Raw genomic sequence first — 18,093 nt, 5'->3', positions numbered from 1 at the left:
AAGGTTACAGTGAGGGCTTACCCCTGTCTTGAAGGCCTCAGCTTCTTCAGCTCAAGTTTTATACTATCAACAGTATTTGCAGTTAGTTACATTTTCATTTGCACATTAAGGAATTTTTCCTCTTTAGTGTCTAGCCATGCTTGCGTGTTCCTCGAGTATAGACGGCTGTCTGATGTGAGATACTACAATACAATCCAGAAGGACACAATCCTAGTTCCCCTCTTTCATGTGCATTGAAGGACACATTCTAGATCCTCTTTCATGCGCATTGTTGGACACATTCTAATTCCTCTATTTCGTGCATATTGTTGGACACGTTCCAGTTCCTCTCTTTCATGCGCATTGAAGGACACATTCCAGTTCCTCTCTTTCGTGCTCACTGAAGGACACGTTCTAGTTCCTCTCTTTCATGCGCACTGAAGGACACGTTCTAGATTCTCTCTTTCATGTGCACTGAAGGACACGTTCTAGATCCTCTTTCATGCGCACTGAAGGACACTTTCTAGTTCCTCTCTTTCATGTGCACTAAAGGACACGTTCCAGTTCCTCTTTCATGCGCACTGAAGGACACGTTCCAGTTCCTCTTTCATGCGCACTGAAGGACACGTTCCAGTTTCTCTCTTTCGTGCTCACTGAAGGACACATTCCAGTTCCTCTCTTTCGTGCTCACTGAAGGACACGTTCCAGTTCCTCTCTTTCATGCGCATTGAAGGACACATTCCAGTTCCTCTCTTTCGTGCTCACTGAAGGACACGTTCTAGTTCCTCTCTTTCATGCGCACTGAAGGACACGTTCTAGATTCTCTCTTTCATGCGCACTGAAGGACACGTTCTAGATCCTCTTTCATGCGCACTGAAGGACACTTTCTAGTTCCTCTCTTTCATGTGCACTAAAGGACACGTTCCAGTTCCTCTTTCATGCGCACTGAAGGACACGTTCCAGTTCCTCTTTCATGCGCACTGAAGGACACGTTCCAGTTTCTCTCTTTCGTGCTCACTGAAGGACACATTCCAGTTCCTCTCTTTCGTGCTCACTGAAGGACACATTCCAGTTCCTCTCTTTCGTGCTCACTGAAGGACACGTTCTGGATCCTCTCTTTCATGCGCACTGAAGGACACGTTCTGGATCCTCTCTTTCATGCGCACTGAAGGACACGTTCCAGTTCCTCTTTCATGCGCACTGAAGGACACGTTCCAGTTCCTCTTTCATGCGCACTGAAGGACACGTTCCAGTTCCTCTTTCATGCGCACTGAAGGACACGTTCCAGTTTCTCTCTTTCGTGCTCACTGAAGGACACATTCCAGTTCCTCTCTTTCGTGCTCACTGAAGGACACGTTCTGGATCCTCTCTTTCATGCGCACTGAAGGACATGTTCCAGTTCCTCTCTTTCATGCGCACTGAAGGACACGTTCCAGTTCCTCTTTCATGCGCACTGAAGGACCCGTTCCAGTTCCTCTTTCATGCGCACTGAAGGACACGTTCCAGTTCCTCTTTCATGCGCACTGAAGGACACGTTCCAGTTCCTCTCTTTCATGCACAGTGAAGGACACGTTCCAGTTTCTCTCTTTCATGCACACTGAAGGACACGTTCCAGTTCCTCTCTTTATTCACACTGAAGGACACGTTCCAGTTCCTCTCTTTTATGCACACTGAAGGACATGTTCCAGTTCCTCTTTTATGCTCACTGAAGGACACAATTCTAGTTCCTCACTTTTATGCTCACTGAAGGACACATTCTAGTTTGTTTCAAGCGCACTGAAGGACACAGTCTAGTTCCGCTCTTTCAAGCGCACTGAAGGACACATTCTAGTTCCTTTTTCATGCGCATTGAAGGGCACATTCTAGCTCCTCTCTTTTATGCGCTTTGAAGGACACATTCTAGCTCCTCTCTTTCATGCGCACTGAAGGACACGTTCCAGTTCCTCTCTTTCATGCGCACTGAAGGACACGTTCCAGTTCCTCTCTTTCAGGCGCACTGAAGGACAGGTTCCAGTTCCTCTCTTTCATGCACAGTGAAGGACACGTTCCAGTTCCTCTCTTTCATGCACACTGAAGGACACGTTCCAGTTCCTCTCTTTTATGCACACTGAAGGACACGTTCCAGTTCCTCTCTTTTATGCACACTGAAGGACACGTTCCAGTTCCTCTCTTTTATGCACACTGAAGGACATGTTCCAGTTCCTCTCTTTTATGCTCACTGAAGGACACAATTCTAGTTCCTCTCTTTTATGCTCACTGAAGGACACATTCTAGTTTCTGTTTCAAGCGCATTGAAGGGCACATTCTAGCTCCTCTCTTTTATGCGCTTTGAAGGACACATTCTAGCTCCTCTTTTTTATGCTCATATGTCGTTTGACAGCGATCCACCAAGGTATGACATTTTGATGGTTGCCACACGGTCATCTTTTTAAAACTGTACTGGCATCTGGGTGCAAGTTTGTTTCCCTCATCTTCATAATATGAGGGAGTGTGTTATTGCAGGTGCAGGACTGAGGAGGATTTGTGGGCTATGAAAGAGCATCACTGAAAAATTAAATGGCAAAAACTTATTTCATAGCTTTTAAAAATTAAAAACAACCGGGTTCGAGTCTCAGCAAGGACGTGTAACATCCTAGGATTCTGGGCAAATCACTTAATCTCCCTGAGCCTAACAAAAATGAATATTCCCTCATGTAACGTAAATGGTGCTCGTGTAAAGCGTTCTGATATTAGATACCTTCGGGTCAAGTTCGCACTATATAAAACTCAGTTTAAAAAAAAAAATTACATTGATCGAAGAAATCCATGTAATACAAACTACATCAAACATACACTCACCAAGGCGCATTACTTTAGCAATCCTGTTGCGGAATTTACTCACTGGGAGGCGATACCAGGTTCAGTTTGAACCTAAAATAGTTGGGGTAGGTAGTTAAAGAGGAGGAAGGGAGGTTTGTAACTGCAGAGCTCTCTGTAAAGAATTCCCCTGGTTCTTGGAAATAGATTTGCTTCCAGTACAGGTCTGGCTGACTTCTTTAGGAAACGAGCTAAGAAGTGGCTCGATATTCATACATCTCTGTATCTATGTAGCCAAATGTGTACAGAATCCAGTGTTGAAGCAAAGTAACACTGAACAGCATGATTTACAGGCAGGAAACAGCAGGTCCCTATCGGCAAGGCGGGGCTGCTTTTACAAAATCATTCCTCTGGTTCCTTCCGACTTGCAGGAGCTGTTCTGAGAAGGATGGGAATGTTGTTCCACATTCCGGCCTGTCTCCTGGTCTATCCCGATTGCATATTTTGTTTTAAGTCTGCAGGTGTGGTGATGAAGTGTTTCATTTCTCTGCAGTGTCTGCAGGTGGGTTGTTTTGGGGGGTGTTTGAGGTGATATCGCTGGCCACAAAGGCACAAGGGGCCTGTAGGAGGAGACTGGAAGCTCCTTCCAAGTGGGACACGCGGTAGAAGGTGAACCCCCAGAGCCCCGTCTCGGAGGATCCCATCCACATTTCCAGGTGTCGCTCAGTGCTTAAGGGCCTAGCTTCTGGACAGCAGGTAGCAGTTGAACAGAACCAGGAGGCAGAGCTAACTGGTTTCACGAAGAGTGTGTTCACGGAGTACTTAAGAGTGGTGCTCCGGGCTGCAGAGGGGCCTGAAGCCAAACTGGAAGTCCTGGAGGAGGCTGGTCTTCAGCCCTCAAGTAGTTTGGGGAAGATTATCCCATCGAAAGGGAAACGTCAGTCAGTGACTGAGTAGAAACTGGAGAGGTATTCCACATCCAGTGTAAGATTTTTCAACAGGAGAGGATCTGTTCTGTTTTGAGGGCATCATGGACAGTACCTTTAGTGAGAGAAGTAAAGATGATGTTGCAAAGAGGACAAAGGGCCCTTCCTTACTGAAATTTCAGGATGTGTGATGGGAGAATGTCCTTTTGAGGGAGTGGAGGTTGATGGTGCATTCAGCGTGCGGGAGGGGGGTGTAAAGATGTACACTTGGGTGGGTGGCCCAAGACTGGATGCAGGGTGATTGCCTGTTTTGTGTTGCTGAAGTTGGACTGGAGCTAGTTGAGCTTCTATGTAAAGAACAGGTTAGCGGTGCTACACCGGTCAGAAGATTGCGGGACTGGAGCTAGCTGAGCTTCTATGTAAAGAACAGGTTAGCGGTGCTACACCGGTCAGCAGATTGCTGGACTGGAGGCTCTGGAGGTAAAGAAGAGGTGAGCGGTGCTACACCGGTCAGTAGACTGCGGGTCTGGAGGTAAAGAAGCAGTGAGTGGTGCTACACCGGTTAGTAGACTGCGGGACTGGAGGCTCTGGAGGCAAAGAAGCGGTGAGTGGTGCTACACCGGTCAGTGACTGCGGGACTGGAGGCTCTGGAGGCAAAGAAGCAGTGAGTAGACTGCGGGACTGGAGGCAAAGAAGCGGTGAGCGGTGCTACACCGGTCAGACTGTGGGACTGGAGGCTCTGGAGGCAAAGAAGAGGTGAGCGGTGCTACACCGCTCAGTAGACTGCGGGGCTGGAGGCAAAGAAGAGGTGAGCGGTGCTACACTGGTCAGTAGACTGCGGGATTGGAGGCAAAGAAGAGGTGAGCGGTGCTACACCGGTCAGCAGACTGCGGGACTGGAGGCAAAGAAGAGGTGAGCGGTGCTACACCGGTCAGCAGACTGCGGGACTGGAGGCAAAGAAGAGGTGAGCGGTGCTACACTGGTCAGTAGACTGAAGGAAAAGAAGAAGTGGACTGCGGGACTGGTGGCAAAGAAGAGGTGAGCGGTGCTACACCAGTCAGTAGACTGCGGGACTGGAGGCTCTAGAGGTAAACTGCTGCACTGCCCAAGAGCCTTGGCAGGCGCTTGCTTCTGTTGACTGCTTTAGAGACTGTTGAAGGTGGTTGTGACTGCGAGTCTGCATGCAGAGCGAGGCGCTCTGAATTGGGGCCGGCCAGTCTTCCTTTCTTGTCTGTATTACATACTTATTTTTTTGTTATTGATTTTATTAAATTGCATTATACATACGACTTAGCACACAGGTACATCACGCCTAGGCATAATAGCACACAATTATTTACAATCAGACACATGAATCAGGCATCTGAGGGATACCACCTAAACAGTTACATCTCTCGACACAAATCGCATACCCACATACTATCTCCCATGCAGTTCTGCTGCCCATAGTCTTATTTAAGATCAAGCTCTTGCCTAGCAGCCCAGCTAATGGGACCCTTCCATAGACTCTGAACTCCATGCTCTCCTATACGCATGTCTCCTGGGACGTAGCCCCGTCAGTGGTATTCTGAGGGTCTAAGTTTGCACTTGAAGTTTTACTTAAGAGATATGTTTGGTATGGACTACAGCAGCTCTTAGGACGGCTCTGGGGAGGGAGCAGTTCGTTCTATACATCAGCATGCGTATTACAATATAACATATCAGATTGCCATTCTTTTATCAATGGTAGCGGGCCACCCGCCCATTGAAATGCCATACAACACTTTCCCAGAAGAAGCTCTATGGCTAGCAAAGGACGCACGGTCTTGTCGACGGTTAGGTCCCACCCCAGTAATGCCATCTTGGGGTCAGGCTCCAAATCTGCACTAATGATGGTCTCTAGCTCCTGAAACACTCTGCTCCAGAATAACTGAATCCCAGGACACTGCCAAGCGAAATGCCAGAATCCCGCCCCTTCCACCCCGCATCTGTGACAACAGGAGCTCTCTGTTGCCCACAGCGAAACTGCCACTCAAGAGTACAGTAAGCTCTATGCACAAATTTAAAATGGAGGAGCCCCTATGTCTCCCATTAAGAGAGACGGACAGGGTGCAGCAGTATTTACACTCTTTATCGCTTAGTGGAGCCCCCAATTCACGTTGCCAATCCAGTCTAACTTTCTATACTTCGGAACAACGGGTTTCCTGCATGCTGGTGTAGAATTTAGTGATCAATTTAAGGGGTTCCTTGACTTTAAGGAGTGGTGGATGCCCCCATGGCCTCTGGTTCCAACAGATCCTCGCCCAGGGGAGTGTGCCAGGTGTGTATAGCCCTGAAAAAAAAGACAACGCTGCACCTGCAGCCTGCATCCCCGGATGTTGCAAAGCCTCTCAAATAACCAGTGCTCCATCATTGAAAAAAATCACCCATTGTGTGAATACCCACAGTCTGCAGTGCCCGCACTGCTCCCGCGTCCTGATCCAGCGGAAACCACAAACACCATTGCAGTGGCATCTCTGAAGAGTACAGGAAAGCCCCGGCTTGCATGTGCAGTAATGTCTGGCAGGCCTGTGATGTGACAGCTAATGAATTCTCGAGCCGGACAGCCGCGGATGAGATTTTGATTGGATTCATTCCCCCCTGTGAGAGACTGATGACCTCACTTACGGATACTTCTCACACAAAGCTACGTTGGAGCTTTGTTCCTTCCCGAACGCACACTCGTCATGCTTCGCTCACAAGTGCTCTTCACAGCCCTGTCCTGAAGAAGACCCTAACATGAGGACATAACCTACCCTCTTACTCTGGGTTCAAAACGTAGACTACTTACCACCTCTACTACAAGCTCAATGGACTAAATGTGACGATTAACATGTATAATTGAGCTATGTCTAGACACAGGAACAGTTAACCTATTTTAGGCTGGAAAGGTTCCATTTCATGTGTAAATGATGTACATATGTCACCATACCTTTTTCCTGTCCTTCACTCACTGACTCACCACCTCCTACCCCATACCCTCTTCTTTTTCCACTTCGAGAGCACTGTAAATAACAATTTCACTGTTATCTTCTGGAGCAACTGTGTTGCCATCTAAATGCTTTGAATTTATTTCGCATTTAATGCTTGTCAAAACTTGGCATTATATATGACTAAAGCATTACATAAAAAATGAGTGGTGAATGCTTTTGTGCTATCAAACTGTATTAAAATTTTCTACCACAACCAGATTTTTTACTGTACTGCGTGACACCTAATAAGTCAAAGATTTGCAGATGCCTGGAGGCTGGATGGCTTAAGCGTCTGGGGTAGCGTGAGCAGTTCCGCCGCGTTCCTTTCCAAGTTTAAGAAGGGTGTAGTGCAGTGGCAAGTGGAGAGGTGTGGTGCAGCAGCCAGGGCAGCTGACTTTGGAGCACAGGGTTCACGGTTCGATCCCCGGCGGCAGGTCAGCATCATGTGACTCTGGGCAATAGCTCACGAAGGGCCATATGTAGGAAGCCCAATACCGGTCGGTAACGGCCGATTTTCGGTAAAAATCCCGTTACCGACCGGTATTCAGGCTTTTGGTATGTAGGGGCCACATTTCAGGATTCAGTAATTTACCGAATCGGTAAAATTACCGATTCGGTAAATACCGAATCCTGAAATGATATGTAGGGGGAGTGTGTCGTTGGTGTGGGGATTCGTTATTTACCACCAACTAAAAGTTGGTGGTAAATGACGAATGGCAGTGAAAAATCATTTTTTTGCACTTAGAAGTGTGCAATGTGGCAGACATACATGCCCTTAGGGCATGTATGTGTGCCACATGTGCACACATGCAGGAATCAGGGGTGCAACAGGGTGTCACTGTGACACCCTGCCACCCTTGATTGTGCTCCCCCCATTACCGAATCGGTATTTACCGATTCGGTAATGGTAATTGGCTTCACATTGATTCCTATGGGACTCCTGGCCCATAGGAATCAATGGGAAGCCAGTTACCATTACCGAATCGGTAAATACCGATTCTTAATTACCGACCCATTCCGAATCGGTAAATATTACCGATGGATTACCTACATAGCATTTACCACTTCATAAATACCGAATCGGTAAAATTCGGTATTTATGAAGTGGTAAATGTTAGGCCACCTACATATGGCCCTTAATTTCCACGACGGCCCCCAGCGTCTTGAGACCCGTAAGGGTGAGTAGTTTGCGCTTTACACATACGGATTTATCCTGTGGGCCATGTATCCAATAAGGGGCGAACGTGCTGTTTGCCGCTCTAGTATTTCTCTAAATCTGGGGCACCCAGCCCACCCAACTCATAGGGTAAAGTGAGGGAATCCCACAGTTTTCGGGGTGGTTTACCCGCACAAACTAGCTGAATCAGCTGTGTATGTAATTGTTTAAATAGGGTATGTGGTAAAAGAATAGGTATATTTTGGAACAAAAAGAGAAAACGCGGAAGAATCACCATTTTCATTATAGCAATTCTCTCCATTAACGAGAACAGGAGCCTAATCCCTTTAGCCACATCTTCCATTAGTTTTTGTGCAGCTTTCCTGTAATTTTCCCGGACCACTAACTCTGTGTCGGTATGAAATTTTATACCTAGATACCGCACTGCCTCAGTAGTACAGCACAGCGGAAATTCCATGGCCGGTTCTAAAGTGGCTGGGGTGAGAGGAAATATGATGGACTTGTCCCAATTAATTTGTAGCCCCGAATATCCACCATATTGGGCCACCTTACGCAGTATGGGGGACAGATTTACTTCTGGGTTATGAATATAAAGCAAAGTGTTGTCCGCATTAGCGGAAATATTCAGTGTGTTGTCAGGGAACCCCAGCCCTCTATGCGTGTGGTTTTCGTGGATGGCACAGGCCAGTGGTTGGGCAACAATCACATACAACAGTGGACACAGCGGGCACCCTGGTCTTGTACCCCGCGTGATGCTGAATGACTGGGAGACAGTGTCTTCAATCCGCACTCTAGCAGTGGGCGATGTGTATAACACGGACACTAAGCGAAGAAAAATGTCCCCAACGCCCATCTTGCGCAGTACTGCAAGCACAATCTCCCACTCCACAGAATCAAAGGCTTTCTCAGCATCGAGAAATACTGCCGCAGCCTTGACTTCTGGGTTCAATCTCTGCACCACTCTAAACAAGGTTCTCAATTTCTGTGACAAGTTGCAACTAGGGACAAAACCAGCCTGTTTGGGACGGATGATACCAGGCAGCAAAGGGGCAAGTCTGTTAGCCAAGATTTTAGCATAACTTTTGGCATCAAGATTAAGCACAGAGAAGGGTCTGTATGAGGAGCAGTTGCTAGGTGACTTGCCCGCCTTTAATAGTGTGACAATTACAGCTTCACGCAAGGAGGGAGGCATAATTCCAGACTATGCCATCTCTTCATAAAGCATTTTAAGGTAGGCGATCAATAAGTCTTGGAATTCTTTATAAAAGGCCACAAGAGCCCATCCGCTCCTGCAGCCTCCACAGCAGCCATACCGCGCAGCGCGTCCCTTATCTCATCCGACTTCAGGGGTGCCATCAGGAGCCTCTATGTTTTGTCACTAGCCACGGCATTTTAATATAAGACAGGTACTCCTCAAGGGCAACGGTGTCCGTCGGGATTTGGGATGAATACAGTGTCTGATAATAGGAGCGAAAATGGGCTGAAATTTCCTTTGTAGTGCACAGAGGATGTCCGTCATCGTCCATCATGCCTACCATTTTATCCAACTCCCTCTTGGGTCTCAGTATCCCGGCTAGCGTGGCTCCAGGTCGTTCCCGCTCCCCGAAACTGCGTGCTATGGCTTTTTTCCCCCATGTGCTTGGGTTAATCATTTGCTGTGTCTAGGAACTTCTGCTTCGGCAGTCTGGGCAGCACCCGTCCCAGAGAGATCCCTTTCTAAATGCCCTATTACCTGCTCTAAGGTCGCTAACCTACCACAAATGGAGCTCAACGATCCCGCGGGTGGGAATCACTACTCCCCTAATATATACCTTGAACGTTTCCCAAACTGTAGCAAATGTTTTGACCGAGTCTAGGTTGCTGGCGAAAAAGTCTTCTATTGCCGTTGTCAACCCTGCTTTTAAAAAAACACAGTGTCTAATAATGAGTAGGGAGGGAAATGCCTAGTGAATGCTGGAACTCTTGGTGCTCTATATTGCATTGGGAGCTGAACAGGGGAGTGGTCAGAATATGACCGGGAGCGATGAGTACAGGCCATGACTCTGGTGTCTAACCCCCCAGAAATTAACCAATAATCAATACGGATGTGAGCATCGTAGGCTGAGGAATAGTTCGTGTAGCCTCTCCCCGAGGACTATCTATAGCTCCAAATGTCAATGAGGCACCCTGTGTGCATTATATCCAGTATCGCTACCGCAGCAGCCGCTGGGAGCCTGGGCAGGCCTTGGGATCTATCAATATCTGGATTGAGTATACAATTAAAATCCCAGCCACACACCTGCGAGATACCCTACCACTGCACCAACTTTGCAGCCCGCAAATTATAAAACTGGAGATCATGATGATTCGGACCATACACACCGACCAAAAGGATTTTCAGATCTCCCTTGTTACAAAGGGCCACCACAAACCTACCCTGTGGGTCCCTGATTAGTCCAGTCATTTCCACCACGGCTTTTTATCTATCCATATCAGGACCTCCCTGGCATGTGAGGTATAGTCTGCAGAGTAACATTGCCCTTGTAATTTACGGTGTACTTCCCCGCTCCATAGTGAGTTGTGTCATCTGTAGGATTGCAATAACCACAGAGTGTTTCTTCAAATAGGCTCCCACTCTCCGAACCTTCCTACTATTGTTGAGGCCGCAAACGTTCCAGGTCATAAGATGTAAAGACTGTACCCTACCGCCCTCAGAAGCCATTAGAGTAGTATGACAACTGTGATGAATGGGCCCTTGTACATGTGGCATGCCTGGTATTGAAATGTCGTATATCGTCTCTTCTACGGCACTCAACCATACACACAAAACTAACCTACCCAACCAAGCCACGAAAACCCACAACTGTCGCGTCTATCCTGAATCCCTCCCCCCACCTCTGTTTCCTCTTAGCAAAGAGAAACCCCAAACAAAACAAGCCATATAGTGTGATACACTTGGGGGCAGATGTTGCCATCTCCTCTGTCTCCCTGCACCACCCTATCTACACCTGCATTCAATCTTGTGATTCGCAAAGCTAGAAAAGCCACCTGGGGTGGTAGAAGCTTTCTAGCGGCACAGCTAGGCTATGGAATTCTATGTTGCCAGATCTTAAGAAAAAGTCAGAGCGTCTCTCCTTCTGCAAAACCCTAAAAACTAGGCTTTTCAATAAGTAACGTCTTGGTTTCCCATTTTTCAGTTTTCTCTTTTCCTCTTCTACATCCCTCCTTGTTAGAGCATTAGTGGCTAGACACATCTGGGTAGTAGAGCGCTTTATAAATAAAAAATTCATTTCATTTCAAGGTCAGAAAGGCTGGCTCTTGGGCCAGAGTCACCTAGACGGGAAGAGGAGGCAAGACGCTTCCATGGCATGCCAGGGCTCTAGAAACCCACCAAAGGGTCAGTGGCAGAGCAGCAGCTTTCACTGAAACACACCTGGAATGTGTTGGGCCATAAAATGGGTTACATGCAACATACCAGACTATGGCTTGATGGGAGACTGGTGACCGCTGACTGGTCCTTCAGACCCATTTATTGGCATCCCTGAAGGAAGGACTGCCCAGCTGGCATGTAGGATGAGTAAGGGGCAGAGTGAGTAGGTGTAGTTCAGTACTGTGCAGAAAGGACAGTACGTGGATCAGCACCAAATGGTGTTTTTTATACCCGTGTGCTGCATTCTTACGCTATAGGAGACGAGCAGCCTGTAGGTGCCCGGTGGACTCCATTGTACTCGAGATTCACTTACCTGTGAAATGCTGGACTGTAGGCACCGTAGAAACTTGCCTAAAAATGACGCAGGCGATCCATATGCAACCCCGACTGACACACCAGCGCAGTGTGTAGCTGGCAGCTTTGAATGCAGAGGAAGACTTCACAAGAGATGGAAAAACCATCCCTTCCTGACTGGACATGAAGTTTGAACTTTGAAAGAAGAGTGAAGTTTGGCTGGCTCTTGATGCCAGCTCTTGCCCTAAACTAGGATAACAAGTACCCCTGTGACCCAGTAAACTGAAACTCACATGGAGATGTATTGCACCCGCCTAGAGAAGATACCGGCTACAGGCTTAACAGTGCTTGCGTTTGACTCTTATCCAGGGCCAGACCTGGACGAACGAGTAGGACCAATAACAAGGTCAAGCAGCATGAAGAGGACTCCAACAGGAGAGGTGCCGAAACCAAGGACAAGAGCAGCTCATAATGATGACAAAACCGTGCCAGATAGAGGTTGTGAAGCTGGAGAGACACATTACAAGAGTGAAAACTTGCACTGTCTTCGGCCTTCCTAGTAGCTCAGGGGCATAAACATGCGCAAAACCAGGGCACAGAAACGTTCTCTCTTCACCCATAGTCAGACATGGTGTTCAGCTGTTTGCCGCCATCGAGTCCGTCCCATGTGGAGTTGTGTGCTTGTACCTGACACAGCTGGTGGGAAGACCAGTACCCCAGAGCCCTCAGGGATATGCCACATCAATAAGGTAGCAGTCAGGGGCACAGGGGGGACATAGAGAACAAGACCAAGTACACAAAATTACCTACAGAACTTAAAACAGGAGCTAGACGTGCACGGTAAACTAGACTAATACGGGCAACACCCATCAAAATCAATGAGCACAATTCAACTATAGATAAAAACACAAGCACAAGATGAGGGTCCCAATAACTCACTCCACAAAAGAGCACCTCCAGTTTTGGGTCAATGGCCAGGTTTTAGCTGTGTGAAGATGTCACAAATGATAACAATTTGTCTGTCGTGGTCTTTATGCATTAATATTTGTAAGCGGGGTACGTATAATGCGAGAGTAACTGAAGAACCAGGGGAGCCAGAAAAGAACTAACTCAGAATCAGGCAGTATATTTACTGATGATGGAGACAGGGCCACCAGGCATTGTGTATTTAACTATGCAAGTCAATAATTAGAGGCTTCTCCAAACAATACACGCTGAAAGCAAGAACGTTCATCTGATATTTTTACAGGTTCCTCGCTTCGGTGACACACTGAAGGAAATAATATCATGGAGAAGCTTATCCTGCACAGAGATGAGATTGGTGGTAAGGGCCAGAAGTTGGGTGGGGGTTTGTTAATCTTAATGAGCGATGGTCGACACACCCTTACCAATCCTGGATTTCTGAAGAGGGAAAATAGGTAAAAAGTCCTACCCGCACTAGAGTTACCTGTAACAACTACTTAGGGTACACAATTTACAACAGCACTGACGGAGAGCACACAAACATTGCTGTTTTGATATCGCATGGAATGGTACACCCATTTTCCAGGTCCTTGTACTGATGGAGTAGTGACAGCCCATGAGTAATCAAGGAATCGACAAAAGCAGAACCAATGTAGGACAAACAACTGAACAGACGCATACACGGAAGAGGACCACTGTAGTGGAGTCATTGTTAAGGTGACCGAGTGCTGCTTTGTGGCGTAGGCCTCTGCAATGGAAATAGAATGAGAATGGAAAAACCAAAGATCGTCTGTGTGACTACTGCACAGCAACAGGCTTTTCTCATCTCCAGGAAATTCTCTGGTGGAATAGTGGTACTCATGAAAGGTGGAGTATAAAAAAATACAGATCACAAAAGAAGGTATTTGCACCCGGGGTTGTAAAATGTTGAAAGTAATGGGAAAGGACAGGAAGACACAAACAGGATCCTGCTCCCTTATTTAACCCCCTTTCGGCACAGCACACCTGTGCAACGCTTACCTGTTGTACATGTCGGCCATCATCTCCACCTCCAGCTCAGCAGCCAGCTGCTGCGCTCTCATGGGGTCCATGGTGTACGAGGGGTTCTCGGCCACAAGATCTCAAAGTGCCAAAGTCTTCCCTTTGAAGAGTTGATTGCAGCTGCTAACAAATCCTCAATGAAATCTTATACTTCTGCTTGTTATTCCTAATCTCCAAGAAATCCCACAAAGCTGATGTGGGAGAATCCTCGAAAAGATCGGTCTGCGCCGGTCTCACACCAGCACCAATACAATCTCACAAGGGTGTGTGTCCTTCAGAGCTGAAATAGAGATGCAGACACTTAGACAGGGGGTCAAGCAGGTACAACAAAACATTTAGATCATTCCACAAGAAACTGGCATCTACGGTCCTGGGCTCCATTTAAGCATGGCCGAAACACATTAAGAAAAGCTGGTCGAACTGTGGCCTCAGATTCAGTGTGCGGGGCGAGCCGGAACAAAGAGCTCCCAGCACACTCCCAAGGATACCATGTGCAAATCTATCACAGCTCCTGTCCCTCAGCAGAGCCAGAGGAAAGAGCTCCCATCACACTCCCAAAGGACGCCAAGAGCAAATCTATCACAGCTCCTGCCCCTCAGCAGAGCCAGAGGAAAGAGCTTCCAGCACACTCCCAAGGAGACCAAGAGCAAATCTATCACAGCTCCTGTCCCTCAGCAGAGCCAGAGGAAAGAGCTTCCAGCACACTCCCAAGGAGACCAAGAGCAAATCTATCACAGCTCCTGCCCCTCAGCAGAGCCAGAGGAAAGAGCTCCCATCACACTCCCAAAGGAGACCAAGAGCAAATCTATCACAGCTCCTGTCCCTCGCAGAGCCGGACCAACGAGCTCCCAGCACACTCCCAAGGACGCCAAGAGCAAATCTATCACAGCTCCTGCCCCTCAGGAGAGCCGGAACAACGAGCTCCCAGCACACTCCCAAGGACGCCAAGAGCAAATCTATCACAGTTCCTGCCCCTCAGCAGAGCCGGAACAACAAGCTCCCAGCACACTCCCAAGGACGCCAAGAGCAAATCTATCACAGCTCCTGCCCCTCGCAGAGCCGGAACAACGAGCTCCCAGCACACTCCCAAGGACGCCAAGAGCAAATCTATCACAGCTCCTGTCCCTCAGCAGAGCCGGAACAACAAGCTCCCAGCACACTCCCAAGGACGCCAGGAGCAAATCTATCACAGCTCCTGCCCCTCGCAGAGCCGGAACAACGAGCTCCCAGCACACTCCCAAGGACGCCAAGAGCAAATCTATCACAGCTCCTGCCCCTCAGCAGAGCCGGAACAACGAGCTCCCAGCAGACTCCCAAGGACGCCAGGAGCAAATCTATCACAGCTCCTGTCCCTCAGCAGAGCCGGAACAACAAGCTCCCAGCACACTCCCAAGGACGCCAAGAGCAAATCTATCACAGCTCCTGCCCCTCGCAGAGCCGGAACAACGAGCTCCCAGCACACTCCCAAGGACGCCAAGAGCAAATCTATCACAGCTCCTGCCCCTCAGGAGAGCCGGAACAACGAGCTCCCAGCACACTCCCAAGGACACCAGGAGCAAATCTATCACAGCTCCTGTCCCTCAGCAGAGCCAGAGGAAAGAGCTCCCAGCACACTCCCAAAGGAGACCAAGAGCAAATCTATCACAGCTCCTGTCCCTCAGCAGAGCCAGAGGAAAGAGCTCCCAGCACACTCCCAAAGGAGACCAAGAGCAAATCTATCTCACCGCCTCTTCTCAGCAGAGCCGGAAGCAAGAGCTCCCAGCACACTCCCAAAGGAGACCAAGAGCAAATCTATCACAGCTCCTGTCCCTCAGCAGAGCCAGAGGAAAGAGCTCCCATCACACTCCCAAAGGACGCCAAGAGCAAATCTATCACAGCTCCTGTCCCTCAGCAGAGCCAGAGGAAAGAGCTTCCAGCACACTCCCAAAGGAGACCAAGAGCAAATCTATCACAGCTCCTGTCCCTCAGCAGAGCCAGAGGAAAGAGCTCCCAGCACACTCCCAAAGGAGACCAAGAGCAAATCTATCACAGCTCCTGTCCCTCAGCAGAGCCAGAGGAAAGAGCTCCCAGCACACTCCCAAAGGAGACCAAGAGCAAATCTATCACAGCTCCTGCCCCTCAGCAGAGCCAGAGGAAAGAGCTCCCAGCACACTCCCAAAGGAGACCAAGAGCAAATCTATCACAGCTCCTGTCCCTCAGCAGAGCCAGAGGAAAGAGCTTCCAGCACACTCCCAAAGGAGACCAAGAGCAAATCTATCACAGCTCCTGTCCCTCAGCAGAGCCAGAGGAAAGAGCTTCCAGCACACTCCCAAAGGAGACCAAGAGCAAATCTATCACAGCTCCTGTCCCTCAGCAGAGCCAGAGGAAAGAGCTCCCATCACACTCCCAAGGAGACCAAGAGTAAATCTATCTCACCGCCTCTTCTCAGCAGAGCCGGAAGCAAGAGCTCCCAGCACACTCCCAAAGGAGACCAAGAGCAAATCTATCACAGCTCCTGTCCCTCAGCAGAGCCAGAGGAAAGAGCTTCCAGCACACTCCCAAGGAGACCAAGAGCAAATCTATCACAGCTCCTGTCCCTCAGCAGAGCCAGAGGAAAGAGCTTCCAGCACACTCCCAAGGAGACCAAGAGCAAATCTATCACAGCTCCTGTCCCTCAGCAGAGCCAGAGGAAAGAGCTTCCAGCACACTCCCAAGGAGACCAAGAGCAAATCTATCACAGCTCCTGTCCCTCAGCAGAGCCAGAGGAAAGAGCTCCCAGCACACTCCCAAAGGAGACCAAGAGCAAATCTATCACAGCTCCTGTCCCTCAGCAGAGCCAGAGGAAAGAGCTTCCAGCCCACTCCCAAGGAGACCAAGAGTAAATCTATCTCACCGCCTCTTCTCAGCAGAGCCGGAAGCAAGAGCTCCCAGCACACTCCCAAAGGAGACCAAGAGCAAATCTATCACAGCTCCTGTCCCTCAGCAGAGCCAGAGGAAAGAGCTTCCAGCACACTCCCAAGGAGACCAAGAGCAAATCTATCACAGCTCCTGTCCCTCAGCAGAGCCAGAGGAAAGAGCTCCCAGCACACTCCCAAAGGAGACCAAGAGCAAATCTATCACAGCTCCTGTCCCTCAGCAGAGCCAGAGGAAAGAGCTCCCAGCACACTCCCAAAGGAGACCAAGAGCAAATCTATCACAGCTCCTGCCCCTCAGCAGAGCCAGAGGAAAGAGCTCCCAGCACACTCCCAAAGGAGACCAAGAGCAAATCTATCACAGCTCCTGTCCCTCAGCAGAGCCAGAGGAAAGAGCTCCCAGCACACTCCCAAAGGAGACCAAGAGCAAATCTATCACAGCTCCTGTCCCTCAGCAGAGCCAGAGGAAAGAGCTTCCAGCACACTCCCAAGGAGACCAAGAGTAAATCTATCTCACCGCCTCTTCTCAGCAGAGCCGGAAGCAAGAGCTCCCAGCACACTCCCAAAGGAGACCAAGAGCAAATCTATCACAGCTCCTGTCCCTCAGCAGAGCCAGAGGAAAGAGCTTCCAGCACACTCCCAAGGAGACCAAGAGCAAATCTATCACAGCTCCTGTCCCTCAGCAGAGCCAGAGGAAAGAGCTTCCAGCACACTCCCAAGGAGACCAAGAGCAAATCTATCACAGCTCCTGTCCCTCAGCAGAGCCAGAGGAAAGAGCTCCCAGCACACTCCCAAAGGAGACCAAGAGCAAATCTATCACAGCTCCTGTCCCTCAGCAGAGCCAGAGGAAAGAGCTCCCAGCACACTTCCAAAGGAGACCAAGAGCAAATCTATCACAGCTCCTGTCCCTCAGCAGAGCCAGAGGAAAGAGCTCCCATCACACTCCCAAAGGAGACCAAGAGCAAATCTATCACAGCTCCTGCCCCTCAGCAGAGCCAGAGGAAAGAGCTTCCATCACACTCCCAAAGGAGACCAAGAGCAAATCTATCACAGCTCCTGTCCCTCAGCAGAGCCAGAGGAAAGAGCTCCCATCACACTCCCAAGGACACCGGGAGTAAATCTATCACAGCTCCTGCCCCTCAGCAGAGCCAGAGGAAAGAGCTTCCAGCACACTCCCAAGGAGACCAAGAGCACATCTATCTCACTGCCTCTCCTCAGCAGAGCCGGAAGCAAGAGCTCCCAGCACACTCCTATGGCCAACAAGAGCAAATCTATCACAGCTCCTGCCCCTCGCAGAGCCAACACTATGAAGAGCTCCATTCACCAGACATCCTTCCTCAGCAAGTGACAATAGGCCCCTTTAAATCTTTCACTGAAAAACTGCATTTACAAAATCTGTTCAATAGGACAGCTATACACCTTAAGCACAGAGAAGAGGAAACGTATGAATATATGTATCAGGGGACAACCCAATGCATAGTGGTTACCATGACAGAAGTCACCTGATAGCATGCAAAGGGAGTTACACTGAATTAAGTGACAAGGGGGATCTGCCTCTATATAAATTACCAGTGTTTCTATCTGCCATTGAACTGTAAGAACCGTGGAGGCTTGATTCCAGAAAGGA

The 18,093-nt window shown here is 48.9% G+C and overlaps 1 protein-coding gene across 2 annotated transcripts in view; it reads right to left on the bottom strand.

The window, feature by feature from the left end:
- The window catches only part of TIMM10 (translocase of inner mitochondrial membrane 10), an 88,567-nt gene that overhangs the window by 40,335 nt on the left and 30,139 nt on the right, over nt 1-18,093 (bottom strand). The window contains exon 2 of one of the 2 annotated variants that reach the window (XM_085651419.1): nt 13,555-13,855. The exons of the other annotated variant lie outside the window; for it this stretch is intronic. Within the exon in view, the coding sequence (XP_085507545.1) occupies nt 13,555-13,625 (71 nt within the window). The 5' untranslated portion in view covers nt 13,626-13,855. The remainder of the gene's footprint in view (nt 1-13,554; nt 13,856-18,093) is intronic. 2 annotated transcript variants of the gene reach the window in all.

This window comes from Triturus cristatus, chromosome 4_1 (genome assembly GCF_964204655.1).
Source record: "Triturus cristatus chromosome 4_1, aTriCri1.1, whole genome shotgun sequence".
In the NCBI taxonomy this organism is placed as follows: Eukaryota; Metazoa; Chordata; class Amphibia; order Caudata; family Salamandridae; genus Triturus; species Triturus cristatus.
This window is presented reverse-complemented; position numbering and strand designations above follow the sequence as displayed.